The following is a 26761-nucleotide window of genomic DNA, read 5'->3' as shown; positions in this document are numbered from 1 at the left end:
AGTTTTCTAAACGAAATCACAATAAGAAGGCACACCGCGTTGTAAGCACGTGGATGATTTTATTTACAATATTTTCTTGTGCAGCTGCCTTGTCCCATTACAGCACACTGCTCTCCTGTTAGACCCCAGCATCCTACTGAAGCAGGGAAGGCGTGACCAGATAATGGAGAACAGCTGTGTGGGTCAGCCTGCTCTAACACCACACCCTGAACTCACTGCTCCACCCCTTCCCCTGCAGCTGAGCTACAAACCACACCCCACCACAGTGGGTCCATATAGTAGAATAAACAACCATGACAAATATACCAGTTAAGGTTAATTTACCCATAAGTTCCATTCCAAACAGTTCAACAGGCTCAGTTGCCTATTTGGGGGAAGAGGACAGTGTTGCATTACTATTAATGTATTTGAAAACTGTTCCAAGTGTTTAAGTGTTTGATTTCCTTCTATTGGAATAGATCTTTTCTCCTCAATACAGGCCCACTAATGTTGACACTGAGCTCTCAGCTTATCTCTTGATTGCAAACCTTTCCCTGCTGGCTGTCTGGTCAGAATAGCAGATTTGTTTAAACTCAAGAAGATCCCACAAAGTTTCTGGAGAACCCCTAGCCACTTATCTAAGAGTTAGTGCAACGTGACTGTATCATCAAATGTCTGGAAATCTAATTGTACTTTGCAAAACTTCACTTGTCCTCACTTTTACATTTTAGAGATGCCTTTTTGAGTGAGAGTGGTTGCTGATCAATGGGCATGAGAATTTGCATAATTGTGATGAATAAACTGACCTCTCAGCCCATTGTTCCTTCAGTGGGCTGGTTTCAGTCATTATGCAAATCTCCAAAAGTTGATTCTGTTCATCTGGACGTAGCGTTTTGTGGGAGAAACGTTTCGTCACTCATCCAAGTGACTTCTTCGGTCTCAGCTGACTGCAGGTTTCCCCAATCTTATAAACAGTACATTTGCATAATGACTGAAACCAGCCCACTGAAGGAACAAAGGGCTGGAAGGTCCGTCTTGCGTCCCATTTAAACAAGTGCGTGTTCTCACTGCCCCTGGATGTCCTGGCCTCTGAGGTTAAGGTGTACGGCTCCTGGTTGTCAACTGACCAATTTATCATGGCAAAGCCTGTGGTGGACAAAAGATAAGAGGCTGATTATAAAAATGATCCATGCACGCCTTATGACCTACAGCATGTACAGTTAACACAGCTAAATGGCTGTGAAATTGTAAAATTACTTTTGAAATAAAGCTATTCAAAGTCAATTAACTGTGACTATAATAATAGCAATGTTAGCCAGCAAACAAAACGTTAGCACTAATTAAAATAAGCTGCTAGGTGATGTTACTGTTTCAAGTTCTCTCATTGTTTGACATGTAGGGCAGATATTTTGGTGACACTGAGATTAGCCAGACACTAAACAGCAGTGTAATATCAACGCTAGATTAGATGTTTTCTAATCCGATAAAATGACATTATTCCTGTTTATAGAAGATGTTTGTCGTCTGTTTGTTTGACTGACAGGAACAGGAAATAGTGGTTGGAAATTACTGTTGGTGTTACATGAGGGTAAAGAAGGGCTTTAAGCACCTGGGTAAAAACTGGACCCATGATGAAACACTACAACAAGTACAACATATTCTTCAGTTTTAATATGTGACCATACTGTGCAGACTGCTGATGAGTTACACGGTTACATTTCATTAATCGTTGTTAAACTAAAGTGGTAAGCAGTTACTTTATCCTTTCACTTAAAATTTCCAGGAAAAACACTACCTTGGCTACTTTTGTGCTTACATTTGATCTATGCTGGGTCACTACTTTTGCACTATAAAGCTGCTGCTGACACCTTGGTTCACACTGACAATTAGAAAAAAGCTGATAGGAAAAGAAGGATGGAAAATGCCTGGAATTTAGTTACACTTGCAAATACTGCTTCCTCCAAACTGCAAGCATCAATAAAATGTTACAGTATTGTTTTCTATATCTGTGCATATATCCTTATTGGTAGTTTTTCTCGAAATAGAAGATCTTCATTTTAAAAAAAAAACTCTGATAACATTGCTGAAGCTAGCGCCCACCCCTACTGCGCGTACTGCAAATATAAAACTGATATATACTTACATCATGAAGCAGTTGATGTCTGGTTTCTGACAAATACAGTAAAGAGGTGCGTTCTCCCCCTCCATACCAGTGTTCTCAGGCACTGGTACATGGTCAGTGTCAGACACTTCACTGTCCTACAACATACCACATAGGACCACATTAGAAATGACATGTATGTAGACATGCTAATTATACCTGGCTAAATGGATGCAGTAACAAAATGTTACTTAACTACTCTAGTTATTAGTTTCCAGTTGTGTGCAGTTGCTCCAGTCTTACTGACAGTATACTGTTTCAAACACCAGTGCCAACATTTTATTTTTTAAATCTTAGTATGATTCTGCACCAAGACTTCTGGCCTGTTGCTCGGTAACTTATTGTCTGACTACATTAACTACAGTTCATAAACATCATTCATTTTCTCCTACTTATTTATTCAGGTTGTATTCCAGCTGTCATAGGGCAAAAGTACATCCTGGACAGGTCGCCAGTCTGTTGGAGGGTTATTAGAGAGACTCAGACAACCACTCACACCAACAGCCAACTAACCTAACCCCGCGCATGTCTTTGGAGTTCAACACCAGTCTGGCCGAATCACAGATAAGCAGGGTGTCTGTGCTGCAGAGCACAGCTGTGTCAGAGACTCTCGACATCAATGTAGCGTTAAGGATGCGGAGCGATGGGTGCACTAACACAATGTAAATATTAAAGTTCTCGCCATTGTCAATATGCTGTTGCGCCCTTGTTCGTATTCTTGCAACCATATCTCTAGTCTAGCTTACCCTAAAAGTTTGGAGAGAATTGGTCTGTTAATAAACGCGATCGATTGTTTGGGACTGCTCTAGCAATCACGTCGCATAAACAACTCTACTTCCGGTGGGAAAACTAATTAAGGGTAAGTCGCACTAATAACACCTACCACTCGCGTTCATAAGCATACACTATGATCACTTCCACGCAGTAACGTTGTAATAAATATAATCCCCGGTAAAGTCAATTAGCGAACACTACTGGCATGTAATGCCAATGGCGACCATTTCACAAACTGTAGAAAATGCTCAAAATGTTGTCGGCACCAAAAGTGAAGGGCTGACAGTTGTGTTTATATACGAACCGTAAGCGCTAATGTTGGTTAGCATCAGCTAAAGCGAGGAAGTTTGACACTTGCAGAGGCAGTGAACGCAGAGAGAGCTTAAAAACGCATTGTGGGGTGTTTTTTGTTGTTGTTTAGTCTTTGCTTCGTTGCTTTGCTTCGGGATTTTTTTTGCATTAAGACGTTGCACACAAAATTACAGATATAACGGTGACTTAGCTGCTCGTTGGATAAACCCATGGACCTTAGAAAAGATCAACACTACTCGGATGTAAGCACCCGTGTATAACACAATAGGCAAAATTACGCTTGCTAACCTTTCCACATCACAGGCTTCACATTAAATAAACATTTTTTCAAATACTCACCATGATCTGAGACCGTTTAAATATTTTGTTACTCTGAAAATATGGCAGTGTGAAGCTAAACCTTTAGCTTGACGGCTAAAGCAATGCTAAGATTTACACGGAAACGATCAGCGGACATCGTTAAAGTACTATTGGTCTATAGCTTGAATTTTAATTTTATTTGGAGGAATAAGTGCCATTATATCTAAAGATGATTTGGTTAAACCATACATTGAAGGCGGTGGAAACGCAATTGATTTTGATATAATGAATGGTGTTTTGAAACTTAAATGGTTAAAATCCTTCCAAAATAATCCACACTCCATTTGGTTTTTTATACCAAGTAAGGTCTTTAACACACTGGGGGGTATCGACTTTCTCCTAAAGTGTGACTTTGAAATTACTAAGCTACCTGCTAAACTCTCTGAATTCCATAAACAGGTCCTTCTTTATTGGAAAATGTTATTTAAACATAATTTCACTCCACATAATAGCCCAATTTGGAACAATAGATATATACTGATGAACAGGAAATCTATTTTTATTCAAGATTGGTTATCAAAAGGTGTTTGGGCAATTGCCCATTTTGTAGATGAGGAAGGACATGTTCTAGGACATCAAGATTTTTGCCAAAAGTTTAATATCCAATGTTCTAAAAGTAAATTTAATCGGGTTATAAAATCCATTCCATTGTCACTTAAAAACATAGTTGTAAATGATATATATATTCTGACATCTCCCCAAGTTAAGGCAATTATATATAGATGGTATTTGATTTTGTGATGTTAAATGCAACAATAAGTTTCTTAGATCTTCATTAAGGAGTCTTTATTCTCCAAATTTACATTAGACGTAATTACATATTAAAAGATTTCCAAAGGGAAGAAATTGAAAAAATAAGAACTGATTATATCACCTTCCCTATCCCTCCTAAAGGGAAAGAAGTCCAATTTAAAATCTTGAATAAAATTTACCCGACAAATAGACTCCTTAATGATAGATTCAAAATAGAAACGGGTAATTGTGTATTTTGTGAAACAGAAGAGGAGGATTTGGACCATCTATTCTTTTTGTGTAATTTTATACAAATATTTTGGTTGGATTTCATACCTGGCTTTATTCCAGTGGGATTCAAATTACCCCATTTACCTTAAATATGATAATGTTTGGAGTGTTTTGAAAGAAAAGAAAGCTAATTATGGTGTTAATGTGTTATTAATCTTGTGCAAGTATTTTATACATAAATGTCGCTTTTTTAAGATTAAACCAACACTGGCTCACTGGAAAATGACTTAAACCTGTTGGTTAAATCTTTGACTTTAGTTAAAAAGAAAAAGGCTGCTTTTTTTGTTTCCTTGTGGAAGATTTTGATTTAGTGAGTTAATAATCTGTTAATTTATGTGACCCCATCTTTATATTTTATTTTCACTATGTATGAAGTTGCTAATATGTAAGAAATGTCTATTCTCTGAAATCTGTAATAATATGGTGCATTTGTTTGTATGTTTATATTACTAAAAAAAAAAAAAAAAAAAAAAAGTACTATTGGTCTACATTCTTCTTCTATGGTAGCAGCCTGGGCAGAGTAACAGCCAACTTTAAACTGCGCCATCTGTTGGCACCAATTACAGTAGAAAACATTATTGCGACAACACGTTTTTTGGGGAAAATAACAGAGATTGAAACTTTATTGATAATTTGTCCAAGTTGAAAAATGCCCTCCTCCAAAAATATCACGTGACAACCTCATTGCCTTACAGAATTATGACGTCACACACGTAGAATCTTACCACCATTCTTTCCTTTGATCCTTTGACCCTTAAAACCTATAAATAGGGGTGAAGAGCAACGACTTTTAGTCCGTTTCTCGCAGCCTTGATGTGTGCAGCATTGAACCGTTCGCCAGAAAAGCCTTTTGAAATATTTGGATCCTTTGCAGTTGTAACTGTATCCAGACCCAACATGTCTCAAACAAATCCAAAGGGACAAGAAGTTGACCCATACGCTCTTCCCTGGGATGAGCCACTAGACTCTTCCCTTTCCTCTCTTCCTTGGTGTGACCAAGTGGAACTAGAGGAAAAGCATTTGGAAGAAATGGAGGATGAAGCGCTCAGAAACACAGAGAAGATTAAGTTCTTGATGGAGGAAAATGAGCGAAAGAGCGCTGAACTAAAAAAGTTGTCATACCAGCTTCAAGAAAAGGAAGCTATTATTGAGGAGAAACAACAAGATCTCCATGACATGGACAAAAAGAACCAGGAGCTCCAAGGAAAGCTTGATGAAGCCCTGCAACAAAATAAAAAACTTGTCCAAGAGAAGAAACAAGATGGCATGAAGAAGAGAGGGCTGCACAGCAATCTCCAAGAAATGGAGCTAATGTACAGTGTAGACAAAAAAAGGCTTGATCGCACACTGCAAGAAAATGAAAAGCTTCTCAAAGAGAAAAGGCAAAAGGAGTTAAAAGAGAAAGAAATGCATTCCAAGTTTCAGAGCATCAAGCAACACATTGAAAGCTTGCAAGGAAAGCTTGATCAAGCTCTGCGACAAAATAGAAAACTCCTCCAAGAGAAGATGCAAGACGGCACGAAGAAGAGAGGGCTGCACTCCAAGCTCCGAGACATGGAGCTAATGTACAGTGTAGACAAAAAAAGGCTTGATCGCACAGAGCAAGCAAATGAGAAGCTTCTCCAAGAAAAAAGGCAACAAGAAATCAAACAAAAAGAAATGGATTCCAGTCTTCAGAGCATCAAGCAACAAAATGAAAGCTTGCAAGGAAAGCTTGATGAAGCTCTGCGACAGAATAAAGAAACCCTTCAAGAGAAAGAGCAGCTGGACAGAAAGCAGGGAGACATGGAGTGCCAACTCCAGCTCATGGAGGGAAACAACAGGATGCTGCAGGTAAAGTTCGATGAGACACTGCACAAATATCAAGACCTGCTTCAAGAGAGAGAACAGCTGGTCAGTAAGCAGAGAGAAGAAAAACTTCTTCTCCAGGAGTTTGAGAAGAAAAACCAAAACCTGCAAGAACTTTACAACAAAATGAAGTTCAAAGCATCTGAGCTGGAAGGAGAAAATGAAAAACTCCAAAAACAGGAGGCAACATCTAAAGTGCTGAAAGAAAGGTTGGAAGAAAAACAAGCTGAAATAGAAGAAGTGGAGAAAAAATGCAACAAGCTGCAGAAGCAAAACACCGAAACAATCGAGGAGCTGAAAATCCTCATCCTCGAGAAAAAGGTGCTCGTGGAAGAGCAGCTGAAGAAAAAGAAAAAACGCTTCTGCTTCTTCTGGAGGAAGAACACTCCTTCTTTCACTACTGCCAATGTCACCTCTTCTTCCCCCACCTCTGCTCCAGCTTAATCCCCCCCCCCTCCCCTTAACTACCAACACCTCTCCCATCTCCCTCCCCTCTTTTCACAATCACCCCCCAACCAGTCCCGACAGTTGACTGCCCCCTCTAGAGCCTGGTTCTGTCATAGGTTTCTTCCTTTAAAGGGAGTTTTTCCTATCCACTGTCGCCTAGTGCTTGCTCAGAGGGGATTGTTGGGGTTTTCTCTCCTCTCTCCCTTTACTTTACATCCCACCCACCCCCACCTTTTCTTTTTTCTTAATAATTGAACAATAAAAACAATTGGTCACTAATTAAATGTGTCAAATCAATGTCTTTATTCAAGAATACAAGAAATGGGTAATAGCTGCATGTGTGTTTGTGTGTGTGCATAATATGCATACTTTACGTGTTGGATCCAAATCCCACAAGGAATTAAATAAAACAAGAAGACAAACAAAAACAAATACTTCTCTCCCTTCCCAGGTCAGGAATCAGGATGAGGAAGAAATGAGGTCAGATCAGTGCAGGTTTTTGCACTACTGACATAAAGTTTCTGCTGATTAAAAAAAGTATGTCGATATTTCTGAAATACATTTGCAAACAAATAACTTTGACAACTTGTGTTTTTTCATAAAAGAAAAATCAGAGAGCAGAGCTGGTAAAACAGCTTAGCTCCACAGGTTACAGGAGATCAGATGCCAAATACTTTTCATGACAGTCTTTGTTAGGCGCTTTTATTAGTTCAATATAGCAATCATTCTATGTTTGAGTAGTTTACAGAACCAGCAGGTAGCAGCTACAACTCTGTTGCTTCAATTCAAGCATGCAAGCATTCCTTTATACACAGCATTTCAGTCAGGTTGAGGTCTGGGCTTCCATGCTGCAGATTTTCTTCTGTACCTGGGGTCCTTATCCTGTTGCATGGCCTAATTTAGGAGAAGCTTTAGCTGTCGGACAAATGGCCTCACATTTGACTCTAGAAAACTTTGTCATGCAGAGGAGTCTGTCAGCTGCAAGGTGACTATCTCTTGTGGCTGCAGAACAAGCTCTTTTTGAAAAAATCACCACCCTTGAACCAGCATAGTTGACAGTTGGTTTGAGGTGTTTGATTCTTGCTGAAGGTACTGCTGTGCATTATGGCCAAACCTCCACTTTGGTCTCAGATGCAGCTCTTGGGTAAAGAGTATGTGTGGGGAGTGTGAGTGTGTGTACAGTGTCCATTTCGTTTTGTCTCCATGTTGGGCGAGTGTCGAGTATTTATATATGTGTGCATGAGGGTGGGAATGCATGTTTGTGTATGTGTGTGTCTGTGTCAGGTCGGGTCTTAGACAATCTGGGAACATCTCAGGTACCCTCAGACGTTGGTGCTCCAGGACTGGGCGCTCAGGTATGTACCGGTTCACTACCGGTACCTGCTTTGCAGGGGCTGGCGCCTGTGGCTCAGTTGGGTCCCCTCTGGGGGTGGGGGGGTTCTCGGACCCCAGGCCTCAGTCTGCTCTGGCAGCTGGCGGAGCCCACGGACACGTCACTGCAGCTCCATGTGGCTTCTGCACCGTCCCTGCTGCGTGACCCCACATCTCGGGCTCTCCTCAGCTCCTTCCGGGAGGGTGGCGCGGCTGCCCCTCCGATGGTCCTCCTTGGGCTCTCGTGCTCTGGGGGCTTCTGGATGTCTGGGGCCTGGATCTCCTGCATGCCTGCTTCATGCCCTGGGGGGCAGGGCTATGGCTCCCCACAACCTCTAGCAGAAATTCACATGGAGAAACCTTTTGAATACAAGCGCACTCATCTACACAGGTGTGCACACAGGTGTACACACGGGTGATCACGGACACAAACTATATCTATCTTGGCTGCTACCTCAAAGCACATCGTGCGCTGTCGGTCTTGTGTGCTGCAAAATAACATTCACTATTTAGTATTTATTGTTACTTACACTTGTCTAGGTTATTGGTGTGGTCTTCATATTGTTTTGCTCTCTTTTTGCTTGTTTTCTTCTTTTTTTTTTCTCTTCTCTCACTGTCCCTCTTCCTCTCTGTTTTTCTTTCCCTCCCTTTCTTTCTCCCTTTCCCATCCCCAGTCATGTCTGTCCAGTCTGTAGTAAATAAAATAACAACAACAACAACAACAACAACAACAATAATAATAATAATAATAATAATAATAATAATAATAATAATAATAACAAAGGTCAATCAAGTTACCATAATGATCCACCTGGTAAAATTAATTCATTGGGCATCTTTCTTGGCCTTCAGACAATAATTCTGATTGCTAAAGTACCAAACGGGACAGGCAGAATAAAATAAAATAAAATAAAATAAATCATCATTTTAGGGGCAGCCTGCTCGTCCCTTGTGAGTACACAGCATCTGTGTTAGTCTTTCATTTCAGGCTTGTCCTCTTCACCCCAAGTCAGCATCCTGTCCCAGGATAGACACGGGCCACGTACTCGTCCTCTTTCTTTTAAAGTCCATCGCCATCTCTTTTTTTTAAAGTCTTATTCACATTAAGAAGCACACGATTCCTTTCAGACAACTCCATAAATCATCCACTAGTGCTCTACACTCCTCCTCTGCCCATCATTAATATGTTCAACCACTACAGAATTATCAGAGTACTTCTGTAAGTAGGATGACCTGGATTTGTACTGAAAGTCTGAGGTGTACAAGGTGAACGGAAATAGAGACAACACAGTCCCTTGTGGATCTTCTGTACAGCACACCAACAAAAATCACACAGAGCTCCACATTCTTCCGCCTGTTTTGTCAGGTATTCATCCTATTTTAATTTAAGAATGCGCTGAGTAAATAAACCAATTAAAAACACACTGGCACAATTAAATGTTGTTTTTGATTATATCCAAGGCTTATTAGACTCTGGTCTGGTTCCACCAAATCATGAGAAAAATATCTGAAGTATAGTAACGGCTAAATCGGTCAGCTGTTGTCATTTTATTTGCTCGTTGTTTGGTGCTGGTGAACAGCTGTTAGCTACAGGTGGAAAAAATTGACCTCACCAATGAGTTGGGTAAAAGAAAAGTATTTGAATTTCATTACTAATGGAAACCCATTTCACACCCCATGAAGTAATCTGAGACTTACTATTACTACATTGATTAGTGCAGTTTTCTGCAAATTCTGCAAACACACGCTGACCAAGGCAACAGTGAGAATGTATTTTATTTTGATGAGTGCAAGTGTGAGTGCAAACTTCTATAAAATGTAATCGTTACTGAAACGTTCCCTGAAATATTTTGCTCTTATTAAAATTTATCACACGAAATGAAGCTCTAATTCCACAAGGTGGCGCTTGTGTCGCATGGTTGGATTAGTCAGGCGCATTTGCAACCTTAACAGTCTTTGTAGACTAAATTTAAAAAAAAAAAATCAACATACTGTTTACAAGAAAAGAAAAACTGTCATTTCCACGCGCCTCATGGAGACGTAGTCTGTGGTAAGCGGCTCATGATATCGGCCTTGTTATTTTCACTATTACTACAGCTACAGCTGCATTACCACGCAGGAAACAGCCCCCAAACGAGCGGCAGAAGGTCGGCGGAGACACGTATTCCATATTAAACACGAAAGTAAATCAAAGGCTTAAAAGTCCTTTCCCTCATAACCTCAAATACCATTTTCAGTGTGGTCTTCTAAAGCTGCCAGACACATCTTATCTCCAGACATGGGTATGGCCCACTTGAGAATTAAACCACAAAAGGTAAACTTCTCGTAATTCGGTGAACACGAAGTTCATGCCCACTTTATTCTTTTTTAGGAACATTATCTCCAGGTTTCAGACTCACACTATGGATCGTCATACTAGTAGGTTATAATGGCAAGTTCTTCCTTTCCACTGTTACTCATCTGTAATAGCCGACGGTTAAATAAATATGAACGATTCCTTTGCACATTTCTGTAGATATCCTTCGGAATTGAAAATGTTCATAACCTTTACAGTAGTCTAAGACACGCTATTGATTTACAGAGACTGTGCTGCTTTATGGGTTATGTAAGTGTTATGTAAGTATGCCTTGTTATGAGAAACTGTCAGGGTGGCTGGCTACAACACGTTTAAGCCAACAGGCAGTCCAACACAAATTCCACAGGGAGGGGAAAAAGCTTTATTAATACTTTAATATATATCAATAATACTTTATATACAAAATATGTACATCCTTTGCATTACATTTCAAAATAAAAATCCCAAGTACCTCTTTCTATACAAAACTATTATATTTGTTTTACTTTACATTCACTCTCTTTGCCACAGACACATTTAAAGCAAATATGTTTGAATCACCTGCCACTGTTTGTGTCTGTGTTAAAACGAGTAAAGGCAACAGCATGAGCTAAAAACAGGCCTGGACTCGACTGGAAAGCAGTGGGCAATATGCAAATCAGGCTGACGCCATATGTATACTGTACACGATGTCGCAACGTACAGCCAATCGCTCCCTCAGCCTTTCCCTACAAAATACACTCAGTGGGTCACGTATCAAAAATAGAGATGTACGAGTAGTATAAGCAAAAGAAATAATTACAAGACACTGCTTCACAGGAACTCCACCTAAAAAAAATGCACAAACAGTCATGAGCAACAAATTAAATCATAAAAGCGTGTATGGCCACATCATTCATCGACAGACATGAGTGACACACCTCGTACGGCGACAACGCCCTGAATTCTTTGAACTCTAAACTCTGCGTTCATTTAGCTTTGCCATAACTGAAGGAGTTAAAGGGGCAATTTTTTTTTTTGTTTTGTTTTTTGTGGTAGGTCTAAAGCAATAGTTTGTTGCAGTTACAGGAGCAACAAACACTGAAAGTAGATCATCCTTAAAAGTCATTCAAGCAGCATCTACGACGGAGCTTTTGTTCAGTCTTTACATTCATTACAGACTGGCGTGTGTGTTTGTGTGCGCGCGCAAAGAAAATAGCTCCAAAATGTTTTCAAATGGGGTGTGTGTTTGTGTGTGGAAGGGTTAGTCTACACCTTACATTCTAGGTTAACCTTTGACATTCAACAATAAGTGCTGAGATGACAGGTATTGCAGAAAAACACTTGCGCACTCCCTCGTGCACTCTAAACTGACCGTATTAAAACTCACAGTATTTCAGAGCCATGCAAAAGGTCTAACATGAGCCTTCTCGTGGCCATGCCAGAATCCCCACAGAAAGTCTCATTTCACTTCAGGAGCTCATGATAGATGGAGGTGGGACACAATGGGTCAAACTACAGCTGCTGTTTAATGGGATACCAGTGCTTTCGTGTTCGTTTATCCCATTCGACATTCAGAGGACACGATTTGTGACACATCTGCTCAGTCTTTGGTTTCCAGATTCAAGGGAGCGACCTGCTTTAAAGCTTTGTGAAACGTGGGGGAGTCCATGCGACTCTGGTGGTGTACTGGAGATCCTGCCCTCGGGGACATGGACATCATCAGAGACGAGGGAAGTGCCTCTGGGGGTAGGCCTGCTGCAGAACCGCTCATGCCTGGGTACATGACAGGCAAGCCCCCAGGGTACCAGCATTTCTCCAGCATGGGCAGATACGCTGCTGCTGCCGCCGCTGCGGGGGGGATGAGGTAGAAGGGAAGGCAAAACGGGTTCTGGTTAGGGGAGAAGCTCAGGTAACTACCAGGAACTCCTGTCGTGTGACTGGAGAGAATTTCATCTTCCGGGGAGTCCGATCTCAGCTTCTTGGCCCGAGGCTCATCATCCTCCTGCTTGATGGCACTGGCCATGCGCTCAGATCCCGAATGGTTGAGCTCCCCCTCCATCGAGTGGCTTTCTGACCACTGGGCTTTGGGGTCCCGCTTGTCATGTTCTCCCCCATAGCCACTGTCAGTGTCTGTGTCACTACCGCTCAGCTCCCCTGTCCCGTGGGGATAAGTCCTTTGAATGACTGGGACGCAGTTCTTAGCAGGGCCTTCAGAGGCCCTCTGTGGCTGTCCGGCGGATTTCTTCACTTTTTCAGAAGAGCCCACATCCTCATCCGGCCGAAGGCTGCTTCGATGCTGCAGGACTTCCGCTGCTACCTTTTGGATGTGAGTGATTACGTGCGAAGGAGTCAAGTCCCTGCTGCTTTCTTGGGTGGCCATATAGTGCAGAACCTCTTTGGCGCATAAGTGAAAGCCAGAGCGGAACATCTCCTCGCTGCTCTCAGCGCTGTCACCTCCATTATCACCTAGGTGATTAAAAAAAAAGAAGTTTAAATCCTCTTTACAGCAAGTTTTACCTCAATAAAACACAACAGACCACACAGTGCCAGTCCCAGTGATGCCTCTGTACTATTTCCACTTCACAGCCGTAAACAAATAAGAAAAATAAAAATGAAAATGAAAACTTACCAAGCTGCAGGTCCTTCTGTAGAGCGATAATTTTCTGCTGCTGCTGCTCCAGGAGAGAACTCAGGGTTTTCACATGCTTGAGAGTGAGTTCCAGCACCACAGCTTTCTCCAAATGACCCAGCGTCTAAAACAGGAAGACCTTCAATAAGCATGTTGATCTTTCTTATGTAACACATTCTGCAGCTGAACAGAGAACAAGTCTGGAACACCCGGGAAGTCATGCAGTCCATGTACACACGTACAAAAACTTCTAGTAACAAATTTTAAAATAACAAAGAAATTAAATAAAAAATTTTTAAGTACGATTGCAATTAAAATTTAAAAAATAAAACTTTTTAAAAATTATTATTATTCAGTTCTTCTCTTAATAAAAAAAAATATAGACATATGTATATAAATATATTTTTTTAAGGCTTCAAAACTGAACTGAAAATATGGCGCAAACAAACTGCTCAGCAGAACCATGTGGCGTCTCAGATTCTCTGGCTGTTAGCAAACCTGCCATATGCAGAAATAATACTCACTGTAAGCTTAAGATGTTCTGGCAATAAATCTTTCAGTTGGGCAATGCATTCGTTTATTCTGTCGCGTCTCTTCTTCTCGATAAGACGGTGGGGCAACTTGTAGGTCTCCTGGAGAGGGTTGTGAAAGGTGGTCAGTGAAATTCTGCTCAGATTTAACTGTTTAAATATATTACACTTGTAAAAACTAGAACTTACCTTGCTCTCATTATCTCGCTTCATGCCCCTCCTGGGTTTATACACATAAATTGGAAAATCCACTCTTTGGAGAGAAGATTAAATTAGTTGATTTCACAGAGCTTCAGTATAAAGTGCAGAATGACATTTTTTTTTAAGTAATAGAAATTGCTTCGTTTACCCTTGCATGTCAGCTATATCCAGAGAGGGGTGTTTTGGCATACAGGGAGGTGGTTGCGCGCTGGTAATCCTCTCCATGTCGATTAAATGTAAAACCTGAAGAAAATGCTTTTTTAAAAAAAAAAAAAAAAAAAAAAAAAAGCTCCAAAATGTGTCCCAGCAGCCGCAATTCAAAATGAAAAAAAAAACTTTCCAAGATAGAAGAAATAAAGGAGAAAAAAGTATTTCCTCTTATCCAGTGTGAGTGTGTTTTCCTGTTGTGAGCTGCAGTCGAGCGCAGCTGGAGTTTTGTCGCCCTGAGGTCCGGGACTCAGTAGTATGTCTAGGGAGGCTCCACGTCCGGCGCAATGTGTGAGAGCTGGGTGGATTTCTGACTACGTGTTAAATAAACCCTGTGACTGCAGGCACGTCTCTCAGCTACAGACACAGACTCCGCTCCGTCACATGAGCCTCACGTGTTGGACGGTGCTTTCAACTCCTCACCTCCCCGCTCGCTCCGCCCCCTCTCTCTGCTGCTGGAGCACACCCATTTGTGTAGTACTCCTCCACCGGGGCCGAGTCCCGTGTACCACCACGCTTCGGATCTCGGGGGTTGAGCCGTGTTTGCAGAGCAGAGCGTGTTTATGGAGGCAGAAAGTAGAGCAACAGATTTCCCCTGGACAGTTAGGAAGTGTGGAGCAGTTTTCCCCATGTTAACTGGCATAATAAGCTTCATAGTAAGCTGCACTATAGAAACACTAGCATAAAATACTATAGCCTCGACGTTGAAATACAACTTTTTATTTTTTATTATTGGGTATTAGCAAAAGGCCTACATTTTGAGATGAAAAAAAAAGTGTGGTAAAATTAAGCGAAACTAGTTAACATGTAGAAATTATAACGCAGAAGAAGCTTTTATCATTAAGTTGCAACACTTGTTTACAAAAACTCTTCCAAGACTTTGCTCATTTTAGACGCTTTATTTTCTCACGCTAACATACTTACACTGGGCTCAATGCGGGCGAGACAAACAGTTGCGACACGATGAGTCACGCGATAATTATCTATGGGGTCTCAACGTTTCAGTGCGGCCAGCGGGCCACTCATTTTAACTCTCCGCATTTTCAGAGCCTGCCAAGTGTCACGCGCTCAATGTGGCGTGGACACCCGTGTAATTTCATTCTGTACGGGTCTGGTGTGCGGCACGTGCACCTGCGGCAGGATGACAGAGTCCCTGTGGTGGAGCGTTTTCTTTCTGCATACCCGCACCGTGCTGGTACTTATTAGACCTGCTTGTACCCAGCGCGCTGTCACGTTGAGCTCCTCATGGCCGGGAGAGAGCCGAAGAGCGGATCCCTGTCGGTGACGTCAGTCCAGCAGACGACCGAGAATGCCCGACTGGTCGGTCGGTTCCACCCGCCGACGTCCCGAAGCAGACAGACTAAATATAGAAACAGCTTCAAAACAACGGAGAGGAGGGAACGGGAAGGGGTTGCAGATAAGATTTTGCACTTAATTCCGATAAGGGGGGGGGGGGGGGGGGGGGGTGTCAACTACTGTTTTCAACTCATCTTTCCGTTTTCACTGTTCTGTGGAGATGCAACTGTCTGCATTTCTTATCATTTCACACAATTAGGTGCCAAACTGTGTAGTTTTAAAATAATATTAACAGTATCTGATTACCCCGAACTGTGTGCATATAGCCTACTCCCATTAGTGTAGAAAATTTGCACTCGTTCTCTGTGCCCTAAAATATTAGTTGATATAAGTCAATATAAGTTGTTTAAGAATCATTGTAACCACGCTGCACCCTTAAAGTTTGCATTTACAGATGCAGCAAGTCTGCACCTACTACCACCTTCCTTATGCAAGAATCGGCATTATGAAGCATGAGCTTCTCTGACCACAGTTTATCTGCTGAAAAACACTCAAGCAAGAATGTTGATTTTGCACCGAGGGACTCGTTTAAGGGTTTTGGAGGGATAATTTTGTAGAAAATTGTTTACATTTTTCTGGAAATGACTGACAAATGAATGGCTCTTGTATGCAGACATTTCATTAAAAATGAATTTAAAAAAAATCAAGTGCTTCTAAATATCAGGACACCAACTGATTGAACCTGGACAGTTACACATTAAGTAGAGCTTGGTGAACATATACTTGGCTGTCAGAGAATCAGGAAAGTCCCTGATCAATGAGGATATATTCTACTCAGATGTTCCCCGTTTCCAGTCAGCATATGCAGATTCTCTGAAAGCCAGAAGAATAATTCGGGACGTGGCCCAGTTTAATTTTTTAACCAAACTTTCCGTGTGAACCCATATAGAACATTTTGCTTATTGCCAGTGAGCGGCATTTGTATTTCAGTATCCATTTGTGTGATCAGATGAAGACAAATTCATACATTTTTCTGCTTTATAGGTCTGCAGTTACTGAAATAAAGATACAAAGGCAGTATTAAAAGAAATGAGTCATGTGGTAATGTACGAAGGTGTGCATTTGTAAACAAAACACATTATAAATCCTGTAAAAGCACATCAATAACAATCAAACACAGCAAAGGGAGTAAAGGATAATTACATCAATTTTAATAAATAATTCTACTCCAGTATACAAATTGATAGCGCCTAAATTTTTTTAAGTAATTATAATATTCATAAGTAACCGTTTCCCCCCCCCCCTCTTGTCATTTTTCTATACAAAAGCGAAGGTAAGCAACAAATTGTATATACACATAGGTAGTCCAAAAATGAGAGAAGTCTAACAGTAGCAACTAATGAGTTTTGGTGGAAATAAAAGTGACTCAGCACAAGCAGCAAACATGTCTCAGACTTAACTCGAGGACCAAAAACGGGCACAAATGGAAGAAGTCTCCTGCAAAAACTGGACAAATTTATTATTGTAAAAATGACACAACTCCTGAGCAAATATTAGCATGAGTGGCACTAAATGTCCTTTACGACCCAGTTAAATAAGAAAGCAAATATATCATAAAATTAGTTAGCGCTGAGATATGACACTGTTGGCTTTACACAGGTGAAAGTAAACTATCCGTATATATTGCTCTCAAACAATATGCTATCTATACTGAGTGCCGTTGCCCCTCAACAAGTAAGCACATTTTCAAGAAATAAAAGAAGAAAGTAAAACTGAGAAGGCCAGCTTATTAAGTATTATCCCTATCTGTGTGTAAGTACAGACAACCAACAGCTCTCTATTTTATCCAGAGACAAAACATCGGGCTGTGCTTTTAAATAAGACATAAATGATGGAATTTCAACCCACACACCAATGAGGTTGCATATTTAAGTTAATATATTGCACAACATACAAAAATAAGACATGTAATACTGCTCATTATTCTAGAAATATAAATAGAGAACAATAACATAAAAAAAAGAACAACAAATGGGACTATTCCCTCTTGTCCAGTCAGCTTTTTCCCCCCATTTCAAGTTCAACCAGTGAAGGCCTTGTGTTCAGAAATCCAAATGATTTCTACCTAGGAAACATTTGGCACCAGTTCTGACAGGCCTGAACAGAATGAGGTGGGTGAGTGTCACGTTCTAGAGTAACACATGCGTGGTGGGTAGAGCTACACATCGCCTTATGACTACCTATGTTACAGTGTTTCCCTACCGTTATAAGTTACACTCAGTGCAGTATACATTATGTGCAACCTCGGCGTGAGGAGTGCGCGCTCCACCTGGGCGCAAAGCCAACGCGGAGCTCCTTCAGGGCTGTGTGCCGGTCGACCTCACGCAGGCTGCTGAGGGTTGACGTTCATGTGCTGAGGGTGTCCCAAAAGGCCGATCCGCTGCTTCTGCTTCCTCTGCTCTGTCATCTGAGGGGAACAGAGAGGGCTCGTTTTGTTAAAAGAAGAAAAAAGAAAAAATTATTCCACCTTCTCTGCTCTGCAGTCTTAATCGATTCAGTCTTTCGCAGCACCTTATAGAAACTGACAAAATGCAGCAGCAAACTCTGCATGCAGCTCAACTGAAACACATTCTTCTGAAATCCTGCCAGCCTTGTCATCCACTTTGCTGTGTCTTCTGACGAAAGCAGCCGAATACAAACTACTAATCCTGAAACTCAGTCAAGAGAAATTTCAGAGATCAAGAGAAGCGCATGAGTCAAAACGCAGGTGCTAACCTTTATACGAGCAGGAACAAGAGAGGGTTTTCTGCTAAGAATTTACTTTAATTGACATAAAGTGGTGATTTGCACCTCGGCAGTGAAACACAACAATATTAAAAGTGAGAAGACAAAGTGGTCCTGTAATGAGTGTTCCAGCAGAAATAATTCTGCGCAGAGGGACGTGTTAGACAAAAATATCATTTAAAGTCAGACAGCAATAGCATGCTGTCCTTTTTGCGCTATAATTTGCTAATTATGGCAATCTTTTGAGTGACTCAACATGGAGAGCGCTCATGGCATAATTTTCACTCTCCGGTGAATAAACGTTGGTTTGTTCCTGAGAAAGTGAAGAGTTTAAATTCATCAAGCGAAGGAAAAGAAATCAAAGCAGGCTATGCGAGCATTTGTGTGTTGCAGCGCGATGTGACAGATGTTGCTGTGCCCGTCATCGCTCTTGGAGGCACAATAATCATTTCCCCCACTGTCTGGGTCAAAATGTCTCTGAAACATTCACTTCCTCACAAATAGTTCTCATTTCGAGGGTAAAAGGCTTTTTACAATTCTGTTTACTAGAAACAGCAGATTGTGCAACAATCGCCTTGTTTTCCTGGATATGCAATACCAGCAGAACTGTATCCTTACACAACTTCTAGTGTGTCTGCTGAATGCAAAAAGTAAAATCTTTTACAGAATAACCAAACTGAACTGAAGTTTGGTTTAATAACGCACCGAAATAAGACAGATACAGAGAAAAAAGTTTAGCTAACGGGTCTATAATCCAGAAAAACACAAAATGTGCTTATAACTCAGTGATGAAAATAAAATCAGATTGAGAATCTCATGAGCGGTGCTGTGAACTATGACTCACCACCTTTTGCATTTAGAAAGCTCTGCATCTAAAGGGCAATGAGGAGCAAACAAACAAACAAAACTGAAAAAACGTCAGCTTTGCTCTTTACAAAAAGAAAAAGAAAAAAACCCCCTCTAATGCTTCATGTTTTCTCCCCCTGACAAAGTGTCAGACATCAAAATCAGATTCTCGGTCTTTTGATCAACTTTAGCTCAAACCGACCTGTTCCTTGAGCTCGGTCAGCTGGCCTGAGAGGTTGGACACCAGTTTCATTGTGGACTCCAGTTTCTCCTGCAGATTTCTGATCTCATTTTGCTCCCCATCTGCGTCACTGCTGACCAAAGACATGGCCCGCATTCGTGGAAACCAGTCCAAGTTGTGCTCCTGGTAAACAGAAATTTGATTTGTTAGGAGAGGTATGAAGACACAATGAAATGTATTTATCACGTTCCCCGTGACTGCCTTCAGGGTGCTGGAACCTTTGCAATTTTCTAGGAAGTTTTTCACTTCTCATTCTAATTTTAACTCACCAGAACAAGCTTAAATGGCAAAAGGCCATATGAAATTTGTACTCCCCCCCCCCCCCCCCATCTAATGCCCAGTTTTAGTGTCTGGCTTGTGTGCAGTGATTTGAAGCTGACTCTAAAAACGGAATCAAACTAATTAGAATGGGACTTTCCATATTAGAATCACATGGGATATGCAGGCATTCTTGAAATCACTCACACGAGGCAGCTCACTTGTTTGATCTGCTTCTGTCACGCCTAATCTTAAAGAACAGACGATCACACTGGCAGGCGTACAGAAATTTTCTCATATGACTCCACATTCTTTGCATCATATACACAGATAAACACCGAGATCTCGAATGTTCTCATCACTACTTCAAAATGCTCTCTGCTTGCTTATATCTATATATATCTATATATATATATATCTATATATATATATCTATATATATATATATATATATATATATCTATATATATATAAAAAATTAAATGTTAATAATGTTATTTAGATGAAGCAGCATACAGAAAGGCAAAGACACAAAAGCCAGCAGTCACCTCACAGGTTGTTGTAAACTGTTTTTAGTGCCTTTTCCCCAAATGCCACGGTTAATGTGTGTTCTCCCAAAGAGGCATTTATGTTGAAATCTTAATCAACACACTTGCATATTATCACTCTCATGTTCCTTAAATCAGCACAGCGATCTGCCCTAATGCTGCATGAATGAAATGCAAGTGTGCGGCACTGCAGGCACTGAGGTCACTGTCCAGAAATCGTGCAGTGCCAAAGAACTGGGCTGAAAAAGTCCCTGCGTTTCAGTGGTCGATTTGGAGACATCGACGCAAGTGAGGTGGCCGTGCATACCGCAAACCAGCCCTGGGTCAGACGGTAGCCCGAGGGGGAATCACACAACACTAAAATAATGAGCAGCAAACAGTCATTCTGAAAGGAGGAGAGGACGGCTGTGAGCAAGTTCCACTTCCTGAATGCAAAGAGACAGAGGCTGTGTTTACTAGTTTACCTGCCTCCTCCCACTCCAACACGCACTTCTATATCTGAGGACAGCTACTGCAATATTTGGTACGTGTAAGAAATTAAATTAAATAAAAAGATACAAATGTGCCATTTTGATTATTGGAGCGCTCCAGTCTCTCTAAGAAAGATTGTCATCTCTCGCTGACTGTCACAGATATAATAATTTGAAAACACCTTCCTGTTCCCAGACTCGGCTCTGCTTAAAAAAAAACAAAGCAAAACAAAAAAAATCACCTAAACACGACAGAGGTCATTTCCCCTATTTGGATGTCGCCCGCAGGTTGCAGCCACACGTGTGTTTGTTTGACGACTTTATCACTTAACGGCCTAGCCTTCTTTCCATCCCCAGTGTTTACATATGAAAGCACTTCCAGTAAACTGAGAAGTGCAGGCATGACTTAAGAGTCTACAACGTGCTGGTTCAATGGAAATGACGGAAGTACATTTTTCATTATTAAAACCGCACGGGCCATGACAGAGAAACAGGATGCTGTGTGGTTAAAACAGCAACACAAAACGTCACAGTCATGCCACAAGCCACCTGATGAGCTGACGACCCACTCACTTTACAAATATGCAAATAAAGGCCCCCCCCTTCTCCCCCCTCCCAGAATTATCACAGTCTTGAATGTTTACGGCAGCGGATGATTGGAAATAGAGCAAATAGAGCATGGGTGTCATTTTTTTTTAAGCGTCGGACATAATTAGAAGTAGGACAATGGGTGCAAACTGAGCATCGTCTTTTTTTACTGTTTTCTTTTTAACACCTTAGATATGACATTTCACCCAGAGCCCTCCACCATTGACGTCAGTCCCAGTCATTGTCAGAGTAGTCTGACTTCTACACCCCCTTATGTCCCGCTGCTTCTTCCACGTTAGTGCAGCATCAAAAAAATCGAAACACAGTGGGAGAGAGGCAGCTCAGATTGAAACACAAGAGCCTGAAAATATACCATCTGCTAATCAAATCACTGGTAAATACAGTGGAATATGTCTGTAATAAAATAAAAGAAAAAACAAGAGCTAACAACTGAAAAAGCTATAACAAAATAATTCATTAATAACTCCTATTACTGCTGGCAGAAATTATATTCATTATCATTATTATTATCGTCATGCAACTTTTGTGCATTCAAATAAAGTTTAACACAGCAAGTATCCAAAAATTGGAGAAAGATCAGAAACCAGCACAGTTGAAATTAGCTGTATGTTGTATAAAAAAATAGATGTATGTATGACTGTACGATAATTTATTGGCACTACTGCACTCTACATTATTATGGTTTAAAAAATATGAATATTATTGTGAAGTTTTATTTAATGTAGATAACATTATATGTTTACTTACATTTTTTCATGCAGGATTTTTTTAATATCTAAAAAATAAGTTAAATAAGTGTTGTATGGTTTTCCGTCTGCCACCCAACTAAAAAATAAAACCAAAAAACTCCAATAAACCTCATCCCATTTTAAAAGCTGATAAAACGATATCCTTGCACACAACGTGACTCAATTTAACCTCCGTGAATGATTTACTGAATGCGTTTTATGACAGACGCTCTATGAATGATATACTCTTTGTAACGAGACACAAGGACACTTGCTGAGAGTTGATGTTAAGGATGACTGGGCACGCCAGCATCTTTCAAACAATGTGCAACTTCTTCTGTTTGGCTAAGACCCTTAACCCAGTCGGAATGAACCCTTGACAAACGTATTTTGGCTCAGTGGGAGTACACCGCTAATGAGCGAGAGGACAGGGAGTTAATCCCAAATCAGGTGGTTCCTCACAAGACTAAGGGTAGCAGATCAAGGCAAAAAGCAGGAAAGTGGGCTAAATGGCATCGAATGAGAAACTGGGTCAAAAACTGACAGCAGCACAAGTGCGTCAGGGGAGCAACCACTTCAGAAACAGGGGCTTTCCTGTGGCAGTTAAAATGCTTTCTAATTGCTCACAGACTACAGGTATGATGCAGCAATCAAAACAATCACTTTTCAGGCCCTTTTATTTTTCTGAAAGGCACAATTCTACAGATATCCACTTGAATCACTTTCTCCGCTGGCTGTACATTTATCTGATGTCCCGCTCTGTTTGGCATAAACACGAGCACTTGGCATTTGCTATCTTATAGTATTTTATGATAGCAAAGCCTTTGTTGGAACTAATAACAGTGATGACATACTTCCTATACAACACATAGAAATATGCATTATGTCAGGATAGAAAAAAGTAAAATAAATAACTCAAGGTTTCAGTGTGTTTGCATGCCAAAGTGGCTGTCATGTGGTGATGTAAAGGGTGCATGCATGTGTGTTTAATGATTAAAACAATGCATGTCTCCTTCAGAGGATTAAAACCTTTTATGCCAATGGCAGACTGTGCCTAAATGTTAATTGTCCATTCATAAAATGGAATGATGTGATAATGCTTTGGAAGGATTCAAGGTCACAGAGGTAGGGATTACATAAAAGCAGAGCTGGTACACTAGAGCACACGAGGTGAAAAAAAATAAATATTACTGCCTGTCACAGTGCAGGAAGCGAAAAAGACTGCAGTAATCACTTCTGTCCAAACCCATATAAACCTTTACGCCTAGTCGAAGCGCCTACAGTGTTCTTCACGAGTGAAGGTTAACCTCAGTTAAGACCACAGCGGTAGCAGATACAGTGTTGCACCGTACGTTTTGCTAATGTAGGCTTTGAGGCACACCTGTAGCACTGAAGAAGATGAGCGAGAGCTCTATTTTGAGAGGAAGGCAGCTAGAAGAAAGTGAAAAACAAGTCGATTACAGAATTTCCGGAGTGTCTGTGAATTTGAAGGATGATTAAAAAAAAAAAAAAAAAAAAAGATTGACGATCAGGTAGATGTATCAGTCTGTAATATAAGTACCTAGTAGCTCAGTTCCTAATTAGTATCAACCCCAACAAAGCAGAAAGCAAATAGATGGAAATATACACTGTTGATCAACAAATGTATAAGTAAATTCATATTATTAGGAACTGGGACTCGCATACTACCTTACTGAAGTAGCTTTAGCAATAATTAAATTAACGTCTAAAGCAAAGAAAGAAAATATCCACAACGTACCTAATTAAAATAAAGGTCTTTCAGCATCCTCTTTGGGGCTTTTTTAACGCAACTGAAATCAAGACTCGGAAGACTTGCAGCTACACTAGTATTTACTCCAATAAGACCCTCATTAAACTAGTGCATGTGCATGTCAGTGACAACATCCTTACCCGGATCATTTCAGCCACATAGCTCTCTGGGCCAGTGTACTCTGTTGAGTCCTTGACCTTCACCAGGACAATGAAGAACAAGTAGTGCCACATGTTGTGCTCAACTTTGATGTGCTCTTCAAAGGTGACCGTCTTGTTGTCAAACTTATCTCTTTCCAAACCTAAAAATACATAAATAAATAAATAAATGACATAATTTCTTTCTCTCTCTCTCTCTCACACACACACACACACACACACACACACACACACACACACACACACACACACACACACACACACACACACACACACACACACACACACACACACACACACACACACCCCAAATAATCTGTCCTCTTTACTTCTTAAGAAAAGTGAGGAAATAAATTTTCTTATGCAAGACTGCATCATCATTCTTGTGACCTAAATAATGACAGATGATGATCATGACGTTTTTTTTTTGTTTTTTTTTTAAAGACAGGAAATGGGGGTATGAGGGAATGGGCAGACAAAACAAGCGAGCACAATTTCAACTTACTACTGATTATTTAGTTGAAATTACCCTCCTGACAAAAAAAAAAAGAAGAAAAGAAGAAAAAAAGTGGCGGTGCAGTGACAGATGAGGCCAGTGTCTGAGTATGTGTACTGTCTAACATGGTCAAGACCCATATGGTAACAGGAAGAAACACTCCTCCTCCACATCAGCACCTGCCATGACTAACCATTCATTCTGGGAAGAGGAGGCGTTTGGTTGTTTACCCAGAAGAAAAAAAGAAGAAAGAAAAAAAGCCCCCATTTGAAAACAGACCTGATGTGAAGTTGCATCATAGCAGGAGCATGCTCATATGAGAGCTGAAAACAGGGCACACGTTTGATTTCCCTTAATTTCATCATCATCATCATCATCATCATCATCATCCATTTGCATCGTTCACACCCGCAAAATTACCGAGTCTGTAGCGAAACGTGTTGCGTATTGACTGTAGCTTCGACTCGAATGGAACTAAAAAGGCATTTCCGCTTTTTCTTTTAAACTTGAAGAATGGAGTGCTACTAGTACATAGAAATGAGGGTTAAAAAGACAGGAAAAGAAGTGTCAAAGGTCATGAGTCATATTCCCATAATGCTGACATATTACAGCGTTTGCCGAGTAGGCAGAATGGCTCTAAAAGTAAAACTAGAATTACCACCTAGCTGTTGTAGGCCTCCTCCAACTAAACAAGTTTCCCTTCCCACCTTTGTTTGAATGTGCTTGAATTCTCACCAACTTCATCGACTCATTCCATTAGATATCAGTGTTTGTCATGGCAAGCCTCACCTTTGACACTAATTTCTAATTATTTCATTCAAAGGAGGTCCCAGATGTCAAGAAATTCAGTCCAAGCCTTCCTGATATACTAAATTGGGGATGCACATACATAAATTTCCTTGCCTTCATCATTTCAGCACTATTGGATGTGTAACTTTATTTATAAACTGAAGATAGCATGATGGACAAAGACAAAGACCCACAGTTTGGGCAGAACCTTCAGAATAAAAATCACATCCAAAATAGAAAGAAAATGTTATTAAGCTGTGCGTTTAACTTTGTGTGAAAGAAGTGTGCTTTGAGTCCAGGTAACCATATGTTTGAAACTAACACAAGAGCAGGACTGATGTGAGGTCATGTAATGTTTCATTACCGAATTTCCCAGAGGAACCCACCCGAGGGATTAATAAAGTTTTATCTTATCTTATAACCCAAATCTAATCAGTTCACACTGAAGTCTGTGAGAACACCAGCGAAACGTATAAATACCTCCCAAATTAAAGAGTTGTCACTTTCATGAGAATAGGACAGTAACCTTGAGCACAAATTAAAATGGGGCCATTGAAAGCATAAATAGCAGCACTTAAACAGTCTTAACTATTTTAAAAAGTTATTTTGCTTCTTTCCTCACCGCAAATAAAACATGTTGTCTTCAGAATTTCCTCTTTCTTCTGCTTCTCACTTCTCAGGTCAGCAAATGTGTCAATAATGACACCAAAGATGAGGTTAAGGACAATAATGATGACCATGAAGAAGAAGAGCAGGTCGTAGATAACCCTTGCTGCAAAAAGTGGTTCCTGTTGAAGCCAAAGAAATGGGGGGGGGGGGGGTTGAGACAGGCAATGAAAGCTCGAACGTTATGTCAGCCAATGAGAGCATTTTTCAGTTTAGAAGGTCAGTGAGGAGCAGAGAGTAAAAAAAAACAAACACACACATGTTACTAAATCATTACTCACAGATGAAGCTGAACAAGTTTTCAAAGCAGTCTTACAAGTACAAGCACTGACCTGTGATTCTGAAAACTTCTAAGAGAATGCATAAAAATATTATGTCCTTTGAGAGGAGTGTATATACATATATAAGAACTAAGTTAACATATTGGTATGACTCAGTGCCCTTTTGCATGGGTACAATCCAGCTGTAAGGTTGTGTTTGGCAGGCTTCTGAACAACTGAAAACAGTTGTGACATCAATGCAAATGAGCAATAAGTTATATGAAGTTAATAAAAGTGTGAATGATTCATAATTCTTTGTGCCATCTTGTGGGTTGAGTTGCAGGTCTAATGCGTGGTCGTTACAAACTTGTCTTCATCCTGTGTGTTTTTGCTATGTTTGGAGCTTTGAAAACATCCTCTTTGTAAAGGACAACTTTCAATCACAGACTTTCAGACATACTGGACTCCTGATAAATGGACTGGTTCTTATATAGCGCTTTTCTACTCTACTGGAGCACTAAAAGTGCTTCGTATCCTCTACTACACTTATTACCTCATCCAACACATATTAAATTGACAGCATGTCTACTTTTACTTATAATGTTTAATATTAAATTCCTTATTACAAGACTAAATACACCTTTAAATATCTGTTAGCTTCTCAATTTAGCTGAACTCGAGT

At 40.5% G+C, this 26761-nt stretch overlaps 3 protein-coding genes and 2 long non-coding RNA genes across 16 annotated transcripts in view; 2 read left to right on the top strand and 3 right to left on the bottom strand.

Annotated features, from left to right (window-relative positions):
- Window positions 1-899: 899 nt before the first annotated feature.
- Window positions 900-3609, bottom strand: LOC120716030. Of its 2 annotated transcripts, none has more exons than XR_005691788.1 (3): window positions 3515-3609; window positions 2123-2238; window positions 900-1125 (listed from the first exon to the last, which is right to left on the bottom strand). It is a non-coding gene; the product is annotated as an uncharacterized LOC120716030 (long non-coding RNA). The 2 variants fall into 2 exon arrangements; XR_005691787.1 differs by lacking the exon at window positions 3515-3609 and adding an exon at window positions 2337-3367.
- Window positions 3558-26761, top strand: LOC120716034. Its single transcript, XR_005691791.1, has 3 exons — window positions 3558-3690; window positions 20898-20905; window positions 26750-26761. It is a non-coding gene; the product is annotated as an uncharacterized LOC120716034 (long non-coding RNA).
- Window positions 5087-7103, top strand: LOC120716022 (trichohyalin-like). The gene has a single exon (XM_040003386.1). It carries the CDS (start codon window positions 5423-5425, stop codon window positions 6899-6901), a length of 1479 nt encoding a protein of 492 aa, XP_039859320.1. The 5' UTR covers window positions 5087-5422; the 3' UTR covers window positions 6902-7103.
- Window positions 10970-14565, bottom strand: bhlhe40 (basic helix-loop-helix family, member e40). Its single transcript, XM_040003390.1, has 5 exons — window positions 14101-14565; window positions 13941-14004; window positions 13746-13853; window positions 13222-13345; window positions 10970-13058 (listed from the first exon to the last, which is right to left on the bottom strand). The coding sequence occupies exons 1-5, from the start codon at window positions 14175-14177 to the stop codon at window positions 12193-12195; spliced, it is 1239 nt and encodes a 412-aa protein (XP_039859324.1). The 5' UTR covers window positions 14178-14565; the 3' UTR covers window positions 10970-12192.
- Window positions 16754-26761, bottom strand: part of itpr1b (inositol 1,4,5-trisphosphate receptor, type 1b) — an 80042-nt gene continuing 70034 nt past the window's right edge. For all 11 annotated transcript variants that reach the window (XM_040003351.1, XM_040003354.1, XM_040003353.1 and 8 more), the window contains 4 exons: window positions 25776-25941; window positions 23851-24011; window positions 19288-19449; window positions 16754-17922 (listed from right to left, as the gene is read on the bottom strand). In XM_040003351.1, the coding sequence (XP_039859285.1) occupies window positions 17836-17922; window positions 19288-19449; window positions 23851-24011; window positions 25776-25941 (576 nt within the window). In that variant the 3' untranslated portion in view covers window positions 16754-17835. The remainder of the gene's footprint in view (window positions 17923-19287; window positions 19450-23850; window positions 24012-25775; window positions 25942-26761) is intronic.

The sequence above is a fragment of the Simochromis diagramma genome, unplaced genomic scaffold, assembly GCF_900408965.1.
Source record: "Simochromis diagramma unplaced genomic scaffold, fSimDia1.1 OVJJ01000646.1, whole genome shotgun sequence".
NCBI classification, from domain to species: domain Eukaryota; kingdom Metazoa; phylum Chordata; class Actinopteri; order Cichliformes; family Cichlidae; genus Simochromis; species Simochromis diagramma.
This window is presented reverse-complemented; position numbering and strand designations above follow the sequence as displayed.